This window comes from Elephantulus edwardii, unplaced genomic scaffold (assembly GCF_000299155.1).
Source record: "Elephantulus edwardii isolate Elephantulus edwardi_28Jun2011 unplaced genomic scaffold, EleEdw1.0 scaffold00028, whole genome shotgun sequence".
NCBI lineage: Eukaryota > Metazoa > Chordata > Mammalia > Macroscelidea > Macroscelididae > Elephantulus > Elephantulus edwardii.
Window position 1 is genome coordinate 8,276,038 of NW_006399778.1, and position 17,056 is coordinate 8,293,093.

The 17,056-nt window shown below is 47.3% G+C and overlaps 1 protein-coding gene across 2 annotated transcripts in view; it reads right to left on the bottom strand.

Moving 5' to 3' along the window:
- EPHB2 (EPH receptor B2) overlaps positions 1 to 17,056 on the bottom strand; it is a 175,095-nt gene that overhangs the window by 37,608 nt on the left and 120,431 nt on the right. For both annotated transcript variants that reach the window (XM_006883544.1, XM_006883545.1), the window contains exons 3-4: positions 14,264 to 14,419; positions 12,496 to 12,831 (exon numbers count right to left, since the gene is read on the bottom strand). In XM_006883544.1, the coding sequence (XP_006883606.1) occupies positions 12,496 to 12,831; positions 14,264 to 14,419 (492 nt within the window). The remainder of the gene's footprint in view (positions 1 to 12,495; positions 12,832 to 14,263; positions 14,420 to 17,056) is intronic.

Below are 17,056 nucleotides of genomic sequence, written 5' to 3' on the forward strand. Positions count from 1 at the left end.
CGTAGCAAGTGACTAAGCACTTAATATTTGTTGGCGGAAGGAAGGAAGATAAGGAAGAAGGGAAGGGGAGGAGAAGACGAGAAAGGAGAAAGGGAAGAAGGAGGGATGGGAAGAGAAAGCAGTCTCATCTTTGACAGCCCCTTCAGCACACTCACAGAGGCCTGGTAGCACAGTCAAGCCCTCAGATATTAGCTGGAAAGACAGTAGTTCAAGCCCACCAAGCACTCTTAGGGAGAAAGATGAGGCAACGAACTTCCATAACTTCCATTAAGCTCACAGCATTGGAAAACCCACAGAGCAGTTCTCCTCTGTCCTCTGGGGTTGCTAAGAGTTCTAACTGACTGGGCAGCAGTGAGTTTTGGTTTTAGAACTATGACTCAGTCAGCTGACCACAGCTGTGAGCCTGGAGCAGTGGCCTCAAGCAGTGTCCGTTAGCAGGCAGCTTGGCTGATATGACAGTCACCAAGAATTCATTCTCCCTCCGATCCTAAGCCCACCTGTGGCTGTGACCTGCTGGCCTGACAAGGGGTCTCTTGCCAACCAGCTGGTGTACAATACCACGACAATTGCTTATTATTGTCCTTGCATTCTCAAGGGTCTGCAGCAGGAACACTATTCACAACAGGACTCTTAGAATTCCCTGCCAGTGATGGAAAAGCTGTGTTGAGTGTTTCTCTTAAACCTCTAGCAATGCAATTAACTCCCTATGCTTTAGCTACAATTCTGGGTGACCAGAGGAAAATTCTCACCAAAAGAATTTCTGCAAATGAAAGTCTTCCAGATGAGAGCCTTTGTTTCTTTCTGACAGGATCAAGGCTTTTAAAGAGTAGTGTGGGATAGAGAAAGGGAGAGGCTGAGAACTGGTGGACTAAGAGTGGTTCCTTTCCATGAAAAAAAGATGTTCTGTAGCCAAGAAAGCTTGGGAAACACAGAATTCTTGACCCTTGTTTGTGGAGACTCACAGTGCACACTACTTTATTCAAGGTTCTGAGAAGTCCTGCAGGGAAGAAATCCAGTTAAGTTGGCTGAGACTAGTGGGTCCTCAACCTCACTTGACCTTCCACTTGACCTGAGAATGACTTTTGCATATCATAGTTATTAGTGTGTTTGGGGCTAGCAATCTTGGAAAATAGCTGGGCTCAGGAGACAGCATCATTATCATTATTATTCCTCGAATCTGAGAAAACTGTGCTCTAGAGTGGCGACTGGCTGTTCATTTGCTCACTGATTCTTTGTGATTCATTGCAGATTCTTGTCTTCCTTGCAGGAGATCCAGGTTCTCTTCCCATCAATGCATCTCATGCACAGCCATCTGTCTGTCAGTGGAGGCTCAGGTGCTTCATAAGATGCTGAATAGATTCCAGTAGAGCTTCTAGTCTACGACAGATTAGGAAGAAAGGCTTGGTGATCTACTCTCAAAATTTAGCCAATGAAAATCCTATGGGCCATATGGTCCAATCCTGTCATGTACGGAATCACTGAGTCAGGAGTAAACTTGATTGATGATAGTTAACAACATCTGGGTGTTAGCCCCCACACCCCTATTTTATTCTCAGAATAAAAATAGGGCAGGGGTTAATTCTTTCCACTTTATAGATGAGTAAAGTGAGATTCAAGAGTGAGGTGAGATTAAGCTAATTACCCAGGGTTCCTGAGATCATGGGTATGGTGAGATTGGAATTCAGGCCTGCAGACTAACACCTAGACTGGTTTTCTTTTCTCCTCTTGCCTGATTTACCTGCAGACCAAAAGAGTTGGGTCATTGTGGGGATCTGAAGTTGATGTTGGACAAACACTCAATTACCTAACTTGATATGGCTGCAGGGACTGGTGGGACACAGAGCCTGACCTCAAATCAGAAACTCATCTCAACTTCTGAACCTTGGTGCTTCTATGTGGAATGGGGACGGTCAATGGCAGGAATGCTGGGGAAGTTAAATGAAGGCCTGTAGTTCCAACATGGAACTGGCCTAGAGCAAGGGACATCAGTCACATGTGGTTGTCTGTGTGTCACTCAGACTCTCAAACAGAACTATGATTAATGAGTCTTAGCAATGCTCTTGAGAGGTGGTGGAGGAGATAAGAGGAAGCATTCAGCATTCAGACACCAGCTCTTCCAGTGACAGACCACTGTGTGACCACAGGCAAGTCACCTCCCTCCGAGCTCAGCTTCCTCACCTAAAAATGGGATAAAACTGCCAGTACTCATTGCCTATTAGAAATCCATTCTCTTAAGTGGAATGAAATCTTGGTTCTTAGCTGAGCATTCTGTGCCCAAATAAACTCTTTGTATCTAGAAAAGGATATGTGACTAAGTGCTTACCAATGAAATATAAGCCTTAAAAGGGAGGGGAACCTACCCTTCTCTCTTCCTTTCATTTTGTGGTTGGGATGTAGGTGTGATGGCCGGTGCTCTTGCAACCATCTTAGATCACATAGGCAAAAGCTATGGGCTAAGGGTTCTGGCTTCTTGATGAGTCCATGAAGTTGTCATAACTTCAGGTATCTTTTACATGTAAGCCATTATGGCAGACTGGTAATATTATTGTTAACTTTGCATCCATATGTTTTGCCCTGTACCTTCTATAACATACTATATTGGTTGGTGGTTTGTTTGTTTTGGTTTTTTTTTCATTCATGGTGGTTGGGTTTTTTTAAAAAAAATATTATTTAAGCCTCTTGTTTAAAGTCTACTAGACCTTGGAGAGAGCCTTTGTATTAAAGTTGGTTGTTATTATATTTTGGAGGAACATTTTTTTAGGTGGTACAGCACTCTTCTGTCAACACGATGCTGAACCTTGTGCCATTGGGGTGTCAAATGCCATAACGGTTACTCATGGTGGATGGTGTTTGGTGGAGCTCACAGTTTATAACTTATATAGTTTCTCTTCTCTCTGGGCCTGGGCTTATGACTTGTTTTGACCAACAGAATATCAACAAAATATATAAAAAGCTCTTGTACCATGCACACCCATGTTTATTGCGGCTTTGTTCACAATAGCAAGGAGTTGGAAACAACCTAAGTGCCCATCAACAAATGAATGGCTAGAGAAGCTGTGGTATATTCACACAATGGAATACTATGCTGCATTGAAAAACAAGGAACTCATGCAATATTATTCAAAATGGGTGACCCTGGAGGACATTATGCTGACTGAAGTATCTCAGTCACAAAAGGACAAATACTGCATAGTGTCACTGTTGTAAAAGAGGACTGACATCGGTGTCGGGGGGAGACTAAAAAAGATGAGTTCAATAGTGTATACTGCATTGAAACACATGAGGGAGAGAACTGTTTAAAAGGGATATGTATTTAGGTATTATTGACATGACAGGAGTCCAGAATGAAGGCTGTACAGTGGAGCAGACTTGGCGGGAGGGGTTGTATAACAATGAAAGAATTTTACTTTTCAAAGAGAAGAATGAGTTGGGGGGAGGGAGAGGTGGGCAGGGAGAAAAGTGCAACAATAAATGAATGGAAATCCTCAGTCTCTGTAAACATTCATTAAAATTAATAATAATAAAAAAATTTTTTTAAAAAAAAGCTCTTGTACCTATTCACTCACTCCCCTGGAGTCATGGTCTCCTGGAGGTACTATGAGAACATGTCCAGGCTGACCTGCTAGAGAATGAGACTGGGGAGGAGTGACCCAAACATGTGATAGAACCCCACCAAAATCCAAATAGCTGCTGAGTGGGCCAACGTGATGGAACTGAAAATCTGTAACTGTACCTGCCAGGACCAAAGCGACCACCCAGCTGACCCAGATACTCCCAAGCTTGATATAGGTTTCTCATTTTATACTAGGTTTTGTGGTTGATTGTTAACTGGCATTATTATGGCAGCTGTTACCTGTCATATTCCTTCCCATTCTATGCAGGCAAACCCAATCTCAACTGATTCTGGAGGCTGGTGATGGCTTCCCTGCAGAAAGCTTGGGAAGATCAAAGAGGAGGATGCATGTGGAGGGCTCGATCTGGGGAGGGAACTGTCCTCTCCCTCCCTCTCTCTGGCCCCAGCTCTGAGCCTCACTGGGGGCTCTCTTGGCCCCATCTCTCTCTGATCCCTCAGCCCCCTGGGAGAGAAGTAGGTGAGTACACGTTGCTAACAGTTCCAGAGACTGAGCCATTGTGTGCCTGCACCACAGGAGGGCAGAGGATCAGAGCTGAACACAGGTGGCAGAAACAGCTTTGGAGAGCTGAAAGTCTTTCCAGGAGAAAGCCATGTGGAGAGATGTCATGGACAGAGACCCAGGCGGGGTGTTAGAGGCTGGCCGGCTCTGCCAACGACCTGCTGTGTTAACCTGGGCATTCACCTGCTGTGTTAACCTGGGCATTCACCGCGCAGCCGAGAGAGGCTCTCAGTTTTCTTATCTGTAAGAGAAGATGGTTGCACTAGCTGAACTTTCAGACCCCTGCCAGTGCTGACATGATTGAATATGACTTATGCTACTGCCTATGATAAGCACTTCTGGTGGTGCTGTGGTTATGGCTTATGGCTTTTTACTAAAAGGTCAGTAATTTGAACCCAGTGAAGCAGTTCAATTCCATAAAGATTTGGAAATCCTCTCAGGGTATTTATGAGTCAGGGGTGATGCAAAGGTAGTGGATTTGATTTGAATTTTGTTTTGACTTTCTGTGACAGGCAGCATAAATGCCTACCTCCCCTCAAGATATCTTTGTCCAAGCCCCCAGAATCCTTGAACACATTAAGTTACATGGCAAAAAGGTCACGGGCCAAACAGTGCTCCTGGATAGGACTGAACAGCCCTTTTCGTTGTCCGCTGAGTATACACTGCTTATGTGATGCAGGGATCCCCATTCCTTACCTGTGAAACAGAACGACAGGACCCACCTCATGGGTCATAAAGGAGAGAGTCAGTGAAAAAGAGGACAACCCTTAAGAAGATGAGTTGATACCGTGGCTGTAACAATGGATGAAAGCACAGGATGTGGATGATGCAGGGTGGGGGCAGTGTCTCATTCTGCTGCACGAGGGGCTGCTATGAGTCAGAACAGACACGATGGCATATAACAGCACCATCATAACCCGAGAGTGCTGATGTGAGGGTGAACCACCACGGGCTTAGAGCAGAGCCTGGCGCGTTGTAAGCAGGACACATATGTGAGCTGTTACAACATGAATGACCTCTGTGTCTTGAATGCTCATCCTGGATGGGCCAGGTGCTATGTGAGGGCCCTTGCAGGCAGTAGCTCAAATTCTCACGTTCACAGCCACCTTGTGAGGAGAGACTGAGCACGCCTACAGGGACGATGTGATCAGAGGTGGACAGAATGATGTGTCCAAAGCCATGTACTGACAACTTGCCAAGCTCAAGTCACAGTCAGGATCGTCTGCCTGATTCCAAAGCCCAGACCCTTCCCACCCCCTTCAGGACCCAGCAGAGGTGAGGCTGATTAGAGCTCGCTCGGGATGAGATCTTGAAGGGTTCAGGCAGTGTCTGGAGCAGCCTGGGAGAGAGACCATGGGGACGAATCTGGTGTGGCTGACTGTCTGCATGGCTGTCTCCTTCTCATCATCAGGTTTCAGCTTAAACGCCATCTCGTCAGAAGCCTCTCTGCTGCCCACCTTGGGCACTCCCTCCTCCTGCCCCTCTCTGGGACTTTGTGTTTGTGCTGAGACCACAGACCCTGGACAGCTTGGATCCTGAGTGGGCTACCTGCAGCCTCCTGCACCTTTCCCCACCTTGGACCCCTTCCTCCTTGCAGGATTCCATTTCTGCTTGTTGAAACACCCTTCAAAGATAAGTTAAATGCCTCCTCTTGCAGGAAGCCCTCGGTGACATGCCCTTTTCCCATTCACCAGGAGGAAATGCCTCTCCTCCTTCACCTCCAGAAGCCCCTCCTTGCATCCTAATTTATGCTATCGTGTTTGTAGACTCTGTCATGTCTCATTTCCCTGTTAGGTGCAATTGAATTGGTTCTCACTTATACCGACCCCATACGTTACCCAATGAAACACTGCCCAGCCCTGTGTCACCTTCACCATTGCAGCTCTGATGGAACCCACTGTTGCGGTCTTGTGTCAGTTCATCTTGTTGAGGGTCTTCCTCTTTCCACGGACTCTCTGCTTTATCAAGCAGGATGTTCTTCTCCAGGCACTTGTCCCCCAGACAACTTATCTAAAGCACATGAGAGGAAGCTTCACCATCCTAAGCAGCATTACAGCTGCACTTCTTCCAAGATAGGTTTGCACGTTCTTCGGGGAGCAGTCTTACCACTTTTCTATCACTTTGTTTTAGTGGAAAATACAGGCGTTTCCCTTCTCTGACAGGTTTCCGTCTTACACAGTTATGAGTGAATAAGTAAAGGACACAGCTACCGGGTCAAATACAACATCTTGTGTCTTCACAGGCTCTGACTTTGGCAGATCCTGCTCTCATTCTGATGAACAGTTAAGGAGCTCTGGTAGTGTGGTTCATGAGGTGCTGTGCTGCTAACTCAGAGGTTCTGCAGGAGAAAGATGGACAATCTCCTCTCATGGGATTTCCGGCCTCTGAAAACCCACTAGAGGGTCAGAACTGCCTAGGAGCCCATTCCAACTCTACAGCAATGAGAGACAAAGAAACAATTTGTTGGAGAAACTAAGGCCCAGAGGAAGAAAGAAATCATCACAAGCGTAGTAGATTGTTTAAATGATCTTAGTTCTTCCTCCTAGTAGCAGGATTACGCCCCCACAAGCTTTGCCAGGTACTTCCACCCATGTAGACAGAGGGCACTGATGCCAGGCTTGGCTGTAGGTCTTGCTTTGGCCCATGTGCGTGGCTGGACCAGCAGCAGAGGCTTTGAATGTGCTGGGGCGATATGACTTCGCCACTTGGGTTGCTGCCACCCACCGTGAGAGAAGCAAGCCTGTTTCTGGTCTAAGAGCAATGAGATGACACATCTCAGGCTGAATTCAACTCACATTCGGGTCCGCCCAGCTCAGAAAGCCTGGTCAAAATTAGTTGAATCCTAACTGATCCGCAGACTTCCTCACCTCTTATCAGTGAGAGAAATACCTATTTGTTGTGTTTGCTTGTTGTCGTGGAACACTTGTTACACAGCATTATTACAGAAGCAGCTGACTAGTACACTAAAGTCACACAACAAACAAATGACAACACTGTGATTCCCACCCAGGGCCCTGCATTGCTCAAGGCTGCTGCCTTAAACTGGGCATTTCCCCTTCATGTTTTGCCTCATCTCCATTCCCTGGGAGCTTCGAGCTCCAGACATCACTATGAGTCTCTTAGGACATGCAGGAGGGTCCCCATATGGCTGCAGGAGAGGCTCCCACAGTACGGAAATGGCTCCCAATGTCCTGGGGGACTGAAGCTTCTCCCAGGCAGTGTCTGCAGAGTTCACCTCCTCCACCTCCAGCTGGGGGAAGACTGGGCTTCCCCAACTCAGAGATTCACAGCTGAGGCTCAGTCATGTGTGAGGTGTCTTGGCTAACATCTCTGGCCTTGGAAGGTCCCCTCAGTTTGCCCACCTCCTATCAGCTCTATCGGGACCCCAATCAAAGTGAGGTTTCGACTCTCGACATGCTCACAGACTTCCTCTCAGCCGCAGGCACGCCACAAGCGCGCACGTACAAAACCAGAGTCCTTCTCAGATACACACCCAGAGCCATATTTAGATATACAAAGCATGCTCAAATGCACAGATGCATCCCACAGGCCTGGAAATGTGTGTACATCAGGCAAGGCAAGCACTTAGGTGCCAACAGAAGGCAGTAAAAAAGAGGACGACCTTCCCACAAGGTGGACTAACACAGTGACTGCACAGTGGACTTAAGGTGGACAGAGACTGTGACGATGGAGCAGGACCGGGCAGGGATCTGCTGTGCACAGGCCGGAGCTGAGCAGCCTCTACAGCACCTAACAACAACCACCACCAACAACAACAAGCAGCTTCTATTTGCCATCAAAGTTTCCACAGCCAGATGGGAGAGATCATTCAGCAATGTAAAACTAATTGTCATAGGCGATATTTTCTGTAGATATGCCCGTTCCCTCCGGGCCTCTCAGAATCAGGCACATCCATGCCCACAAATGCATGTATAAATATCAAGCCACATGGCCAGTCACACATGATCACAAACACATGCTTGCCTAGACGCATATAATCACATATCCACACATTCTCACAAAGCTGCAGACTCCCACACAGTCACACTCAAGGTTTCTTGGACAAACCCCGGGCTTTGCTTCACTCCCAGAGTCCACTTGACCTACAGCCAATCCCTCCCTTCTACTCTTCCTGCTTCCCCCCACCTTCTGCTTTTTAACTCAACTTCTCAGCACATCATCTGTGAAATGGGGACATAGATGCCTCTTTCTCAGGGAGATGGTGGGGGTACAGTGAAGTAGTGCATGGAAGCACCTTCAGCCAGTTGGAGACGGTTTCCCCTCTCTTTTCATGGCCTTCCTACCATTAAGAATGTCTTTCTACATCTCTCTTTACTCAACACTCTTGGCGCCAGCGACCAGGAAATTTAAAAAAAGTATTGCGATGGGCAAGTCTGCTGTTAGGGACCTCTCTAAAGTACTCAAGAGCAACGGTGTCTCTTTGGAGACGAAGGTGCGCCTGATACAGGCCATGGTCTTTGCAATCACTTGTTATGCATCAGAGAGCTGGACAATGACTAGGGAGGACAGAAAGAGAATTGACGCCTTTGAGCTGTGGTGCTGGAGAAGAGTATTGAATGTACCATGGACTGCCAAGAAAACAAACAGATTCATCCTAGAGAGGGTTAAAGCAGGCTACTCCTTGGAGGCAAAGATTCTGGGGCTTCGTCTGACATACTTTGGACATGTTGCAAGGAGAGACAGGTCTTTGGAGAGGGATATCATGCTGGGTAGAGCAGAGGGACAGCGCAGGAGGGGAAGACCCTCTATGAGGCGGATTGATTCAGTGACTGAGGTAATCGGGATGGGTGTGTCAGAGGCAGTGCGACTGGCACAGGATAGAGCAGGGTTTAGGGCTGTTGTACATAGGGTCGCTATGAGTCGCAAACGACTCGACAGCACATAACAACAACAACAACAACTTTACAATTTCACAGGTCCTTCAAATTTCAGGTCGAATCTTATCTCTCCAGAAAACTTTCCCGGACCTACCCTGGCTGGAGGCACAATCTTCTAGCTCTCCTAAGGGTCTGACTTTGTATCAGAAAGAGAAGGCTGCATAATTCATTTGTTTTATCTCTTGGAGCCTGGCCTGCCTTGGAAAGGGCCCAGACCATGCCCACAGTAGAGAATCAACAAGGGTTGTTGAGTGAATAACTGAGGGACATAGCCACTGGGTCGAATCCCACATCTTCTGCCCCTGCTGTTGCAGCTATGTGCTATCATGGCAGCTATGACTCCTGGTGACCCTATAAACAGTAGAACTGAACCCCCCTGCCCTACTGTGTACCATCCACACCTTCTCTGCTATGCTCAAGCCTGTTGTGGTGATCTCTGTATCAACCCGTCTTGCTGAGGGTCTTCCTCTCTTCCTCTGACCCTCCACCTTTCTCAGAATGCTGTTGTTTTCCAAGGACTAGTTCCAACATGCCTAAAGTCTATGAGATGAAGTTTCACCGTCTTTGCCTCTAAGGAGCAACCTGGTTGCCCTTCCTCCCAGAAGGACTTGCTTGTTCCTTTGACAGGCTATGAAATATCCAGTGCTCTTCTGCTAAATATTTTTTAGTAGAATATTTCTGCCCTCAGTTACAAGAACATCCTTGGAAATTTCATTTAAACCTTGGTGGGAAGCAGAGGCGGGGAAGCGCATGGTCATTAAAGTGCAGGATGGAGTAAGGCCTGGCCTCTTGAGGGCCCAGTGATCTTCATCCAGCCAATGAGCATTCACTGGGTGCTACAGTGCCGGGCTCAGGGCTGGGCACCATAGACACAGAGTTACGTAAGATAAAACTCTCTGTCCTCAAGAAGTTCAAAGTCAGGAAAAAGGACAGAGGAGTGAGTGATGGTGATGAGGTGGGCAGCAAGTGCTAAGGTCAGGAATCCGAGAAGGCTTTCATGAGGAGACGATCTCCAAGATGAAACAGGATCGGCAGGAGCCTTTCATGTGAAGCCTGGATGCTCAAGTACAGCACAAGCAGAGATCCCCAAGGCCACGAGGGCTGAGGTGCTTGGAGAAGCAGAGTGGCCAACAATGCCAAATGAAGCTGGACCTTAAGCATGAGGGATTTTGGGGGTAAAGGGAGAGCGGAAGAGTCACTTATCTGGATTAACATTTGAGAAGTCTTCCTCTTGTCAACAGTGAGAAGGACAGATTAGAGGCCAGAGAAAGTGAAGGTGTTGAAGAGGCCAGTATGTGGATGATGGTGGGGTGAGCTGCTGTTGAATTGGCTCCTGACTCATGGTGGCCCCACCCATAACGGGACTTGTGGATGAAACAGTGTTTCCTTGCCACTCAGAAGGTTTTCAAAGGTAGATTACCAGGCCTTGCTTCCTAGTCTATCTTAATTTAGAAGCCCAGAAGCTCCGTTGAACCTTGTTCAGTGTGAAAGTAACATAAAAGCCTCCACTGAGTGGCAGCTGGCAAGGAGGTACATTGGCTGGGAACCAAATCTTGATTGCCTGCAGGAGAGGTGACAATTCTACCATTGAACCAACAATGTCTTATTACATGTGGTTGATAATGGTTAAATAATAAAAAAAAAAAAAAAGATAAAGAGGTTTTGAACAATGGGAGTGGTAGTAAGACAAACGTCAGCTGGGAAAGGCAATAAGGATGTGAAATCAAAGGTTTTGTTGACTGAGTACGTACAGGCAAGAGGCGGGAGAGGTGGGGATTGTTTGTGGCTCCTGGGCTCTGACCTGGACTGGTGGACGGTGGCATAGTTGAGGGAAAGAGAAATAATTTTTGTTGTCTTTACAGGGAAGAGTTATCAAGGGTTGGGTGCAAGTCTTAGGGTCTGTGAAACATCCATGCAGACCTGATGAGTAGAGGCCAGCTACAGGGTCTGGTGTCTGAAGGGGAGGCCTAGGCTGGTTGATAAGCACTGAAGCCAGGGGTGGGGAGATAGCACAGGGAGAGAAGGCTGGGCAAAGGCCAGAGTGAGCCCAACATTCCAACAGGAAATCGGGCGAATGGGGCTGGAAAGAGAACAGTTGAGGTTATAGGAGGAAACCCAGGAGTGTGTGCGCCAGGGAAGAAAGAGGTTTCAAAAGGAAGGAGATGCTAATTGTACAGCTTGTCATGGAGAACTGAAAATGATGGGTTTCCAGGAAGTGACTTCTGGATCCTGTCACATGGAGGGCCTGAGGTGACGTCAAAGATAGTGATCCAGGGAGAAGTGGGGCCAGAAGGTGGAGTGGACAGAAGGCGGCTCTGGGTGGGGAGTGGGACTGCACGTGTAGAAACTCCCTGGAGAAGTAAGGCTGTGCCGAAAGCAGGGCGGCAAGTGTTGGGAGATGAACAGAAAGGACTGTTAAGGGCATGCTGAGGGAGAAGAGTTTTTTGCTAGTGTTAGAGTGGGCTGAGGTTCAAAGACAGCACTTGTGAAAACAGATGGATGTCCACTGAAACTTATCTCCTTCTCTGGTGACAGAAGCTTGTAGGATTGGGTGCTGTTGCCTTGACTCTGATTCCCTTTGACCCCACATGGCAGAGAAGAACTGTCCTCTAGGGTTTTCTTGGCTGTAATATTTATGGAAGCAGATTATCAGGTCTTTCTCCTGTGGAGCTGCTAGGTGAGCTTGAACTGCCAACCTGTCAGTCAGCAGTTGAGTGCTTAACTGTTGTCTCAGCAGACATATGGCTGACCAGCGAGAGACTACATTTCCCAGACCCCTTTGGGTCTCAAGAGGCCATGTGATGAGGGTCTTCCCAATGGAAGGACACAGATGATGCTCTTTAGCTTAGAGGGTGACCACTGCTCAACTTTAACCATGCAAACAAAAGTTTGGTGAATGGTGAAACACCACAATAGAAAAATCTAATTCAAAATTCTCTAACCAGATTGGAGCTGCTCATTTGAACTACTCTCCTCTGGCCTACCATGCAAACACAAAATTGTAGACACAAGTTGCTGCTGAGTCAGTTTTGATTCCTAGCAACTCCATGCATCACAACTGCTCCATAAAAATTTCAGAATATTTTAGAAGTAGTTCTCTAGATCTTTCTTTCAAAGCACCTCTGGGACTCAAACCTCTAACCCTTTAGTTGGCAGCTGAACGTATGAAGCATTTGCATCATGCAGAGAATCCTTGAGAGAAATCTATTTTTGTGTCCTTTAAGTCACTTGAACATTGCATCTTTTTGTTACAGAAGCTTAATTTTTACCTTAATATGTATTAAAAAAATGGCAGCAATTACCCTAAATGCTGTTATAATGGGAAGGTAACATTTACTCTCCAAGGTGGCTGGATCACATAGAAAACCTTTTTGTGGAGAGAAATCTTTAACAAGGGCTGGCAAGGTACCAATCTGGCACAGCATGACAGGGTACCCTTCTGTGTGCGCATTCAAAGTGCTTACCTGCTTGGTTGGTGGTGATGTTCACGGAGGCAAACTGAGGTGAGAAGGGGCTCTGATCGGTGACTCCGTTCACAGCCTGGATCTCAAAGGTGTACTGGGTGTGGGCCAACAAGTCACTGATGTAGATGCGTGGCTCTGTCAGGCCCAGCTGGCGTGGCGCGTACTGCACGTTGTCCCCACAACGCGTGCAGGCCCCCCGGCCTGAGCCGCAGCTCTTGCAGATGATGTTGTAGACCAGGTCCTCCCGGCCTCCCGAGTCTCGAGGCGGGGTCCACTCCAGCATAAGCGAGGTCTCGTTGACACTGGAGATCACAGCTTGAGGTGCAGAAGGGATGGCTGAGAAGGGGGATAAAGGCCACTTAGTGTGGGAGGATGCTATTTCCAAAGAGACTGTGCCCACTGCCCCGAATGCAGCCTCACTCACTCTGGTTGACTTGCTGCTAACTCATAGCAACCCTCTTGAGGCTGTAAGTCTTAACCAGAGGAGACAGCTCATCTTGCACCTGCAGAGCTTCTAGAGGATTTGAACTGCCAGAGGCATTCGGTCTTTTAGTTAGCAGGCAACAACACACTATGGACTACTAAGCCATCAGAGATCTTCTTGGCTCCAGCACACGCCTCTTAAGAGAAAAAATAAAAACCAACACCCGCCCAAGCCCAAAACTCCCAAAAAAGGTTAAAAAAAAAAAAGACTTTCTTTCCAAATCCTTTCTTTTTCCCATCCACCAGAGAGATATTTCTAGAATGTAACTCTCACTCTGCTGCACCTCATCTTAAACTTTTACCCTGAACTTCAGTCTTTGCAGCATCTGTACTGGGAACAGGTTTATTTGTGTTTGAGATTATGCCAACCCAATATGCGTTTCCCCTTTCTTCCTTATTAACATATACAGACCTAATTGTTGAAGGTGACAATATATATTTAACTAAAAGACATTTCCCAAACTCTCTGATTACTTGCTGACCACTGAGGCATAGCTGAAATTGTGGGCTGGGATTTTTATTAAAAGAGTGACAAATAACTATAACATGCTCCTTTTGTCCTTTCCCCATTTTCTCCTTTCAAAGCTGCCTAGAATAAGGGTGTGATGTCTGGAGCTTCTGCAGCAATGTTGGACTATGAAGTGACTGCAAAGATTAAAACCACAGGATATTGATGACAGGGCAGAAATAAAAAGCCAGGTCTCAGAGGACTTCTTGGAGGTAGTGTAGTATTCCATCATTGCTTGTCTTTGGATTATTTTTATATGAGAAAATAAACCCTGAAACTGCATGGTTTAAGCTACTGGGCTCAGCTGTGTGTTGCTTGTAGCTGAATGCCACTCCTAACTGAGAGAGAGTAATACTGCCCTCTTAGTCACCCCTTTCTTAGAGAAACTTGGCCTGGGATTCGGGCAGCTGCTGCCAGGTTAGAACACTAGGCAGTCTTTTCTGCCACAGACACCACCTGGGCGCTGGTTCCATTGTGGAGTCTTCTCCTGCCAAGCCTCCCATGCCCATCCCCCCCATCCCTTTGTGAATCAAGACCTTGACTTTCTCTTCCACGTGAATAGCACAAGGAGGAAGGGAGCCAGATGTCAGCTCCATGGTGCCTGTGCATCAGCTGCTTGACTGCTCCAGAATGGTCCTTTTCCAAACAGTTTTCATTCCCCTTCCCACCAGGAAGCCGACTGCTCCTTGCTCGGGAAGGCTGGCCCTAACCCGACCTTAGTTCTTTTCCACAAGGAGCTCCAGTCAAGCGTGGCTCTCAAGGGCCTTGGAAACTTACTTGTGCACGGCATGTCCAGGGGGTCCAGGTCTGCCCTGTAGTAGCCATTGCGGCAAACGCAGTTGGTGGCCCCTTCTGAAGTGGTCCGACTGTTGATGGGACAATGGGTGCAGGCTTCATCCCCCTGGTTGGCCTTGAAGGTTCCAGATGGGCAACCTGGGAGAGATGACAAAGGGAGTCACCGGGGAAACAAGATGAGGACTCAGAGAGGCCAGGAGGCATGGAGGGCTACACAGCTTCCTGGACAGGCCACACAGGAACTACGTGACCTTAGGAGGACCACACATTCTCAGAGAGGGCCGTGCAAGGGCCAGGTAACCTCATAGAGGTGCCACACTGCCTCAGAGAGGGGGCACACAACAATGTTGTTGAGAAATATCCATTTCCGGAGCCTCAGCCCCAACACTGCAGTCCTAGCAGTGCCCAGAAGCCCCAACAGATCTAGTTTCTTGTCTTTGAAGCTGTCTGTGGACTCAGCTGAGTTCATTTGCTGTTATTCATTTATCCCCACCTGTTTGTGCCACAGTCCAGATCAACCCTGATCTAGTCAAGAGGGCAGCTGGAGGAGTCTGGGACAGTACCCATGGGTCCCAGGCAATTGAGGTGATTACTTCACAGAAGACAAGTCTGAGCATAGCACAGAGTGTGGAGAAAGGTGATACTGTAGAGCTGAGACAACATTGGCTTTGCAACCAGTGAGTCCCTCTACAGCCATTTACAGGCTGTGCAGGCTTAGACAAGGGAGCTCTGGTGGCTTTGTGGTGAGGAAGTGCATTGTCAACCCAAAGGTACATGGTTTGAATCTACTAGCTGTTCTACAGGAGAAAAACGGGCAAGCTCTTCCTGTGCAATTGATTGCCTCTGAAAACTTGCTAGAGAGTCAGCTGGGAGTTGGTTCTGACTCGACAGTACACAATAAAAGCAACAAGAAACCGCCCCAGACAAATGACTTATCCATTCTGACTTAATGTCCTTATTTGTAAAATCATAATTTTAAGGCTCCATTTTTGCAGGACCATTATATTTGGCACAAACATGTGAGACACACAGGCACCCAGTGAATGTTTGTTGTTGTTATGTGCTATGTTGCCTGCGCCTCATAGTGACCCTATAGCTCTGAAATCTGCCCTGTCCTGGGCCAGTCTCACTGACTCTGAGACACCTACTCCTTGTTGCCCCAGTTACTGTATCAATCCATCTCATTTGAGGCCTTCCTCTCCTACACGGTCCCTTCACCCTTCTGAGCATGAAATCCTTCTCCAAGGATTGGTCCCTCCTGGCCACAAGCCCAAAGTATGTGAGACAGAGTTTCAAAATCCTAGCCTCCAAGGAAAAACTTCATTTTACACTTTCCAAGACAGACTTATTTGTTTTCTTGGCAGTCCACGGTATGTTCAAGACTTTTCTGCAGCTCCATAACTCAAAGACATCAATTTTTCTTCTGTTATCTTAAGTCATTGCCCAGCTCTCTGATGCATAGCAAGTAATTGTGAAGACCATGGACTGGATCAGGCTCACCGTAGTCTCTAGACTGACATCATTGCTTCTCAGTAATCTGTAAAGGTTCCTGACAGCAGTATTAAAACAAAACCAAACCTACTGCCATTATGTCGATTTCAGCTCATTTGGACCTTATAGGACAGAGTGGAACTGCCCTATTTTGTTGTTGAATACCGTTTAAGCAGGTTTTCAGAGGCAGTAAATCACATGGGAGGAGACTGCCCATCTTTCTCCAGCATAGCAGCTGGTGGATTTGAAACATGAACTTTTGCAATGGCAGAGAAATTCCTTACCTCTAAGACACCAGATCTCCCTGAACTGCCCAATAGGGTTCCTACACTCTTTATGGAAGAAGTCTCCTACGGAACAGCTGACAGGTGCAAACCACCCACCACACCACCAAAGCTTCTTGTAGCTGTTATGAACCCACTGTCATCAAGTAAATTCCAACTCATACTGATCCTCTAGGACAGAATACGAACCCTGCTTAAAGAGTTTCCAAGACTTCATATCTGAGAGTAGCAAACCTCTGCATCTTTCAGTTAACAGCTGAGCACTTAACCATAGTAAGTCTACTACTCTCTCATTGCTGTCAAATCGAAACTGACGCATAATGGGCCTTCCACTGGGTTTCCTGGTCTGTGAACTGCATGGGAAGAGACTGCCCATCCTTCTCCTGCAGACCAAGGGTGGATTTGAACTGTCAGAGAGGTATGGCCTGTGGGTTAGCAGTGCAACTCCCTATGGACTAGGTCACCAGTGTCTATAACTCACTCACTCATTGCCAGTGAGTCAGAACCAACTTACAGTTGACCCTCTGGTGATTGTTTGGAGGCTGTAAATCACATAGACAGAAACTGCCAATTTTTTCTGCAAAGCCACTGGTGGATCCAAAGCATCAGAGCAATGTAGTCTTTGGATGAACAGTGCAACTCCCACCAGGTTTCTATTATGTACCATGGAGTCGGCCAACTCATAGTTGGCCCTCCAGCAGGTTTAGAGGCAGTAAATCGCATGGGAAGAGATTACCCATCCTTCAGTAGAGCAGCAGGTGGATCTGAACAGCATGCCTTTGGGGATTGCAGTGCAGCTTCTTACCACTAGGCCACCAGAGCTCCCTTGTCAGAGATTTCTTACAATAAAGGGGCTCTGTAGTATCAGAGCAGACCTGCAGAGGGCAGTGTTTGCACTCAGTGCTCGTTCAGCAATTTGGTAGCTAACTGGGTTATCAGTGGTTGGGGCTTCTTCCCAGCACTGACGACCGGCAGCATGGTGCACAGACTTTTCTAAAAC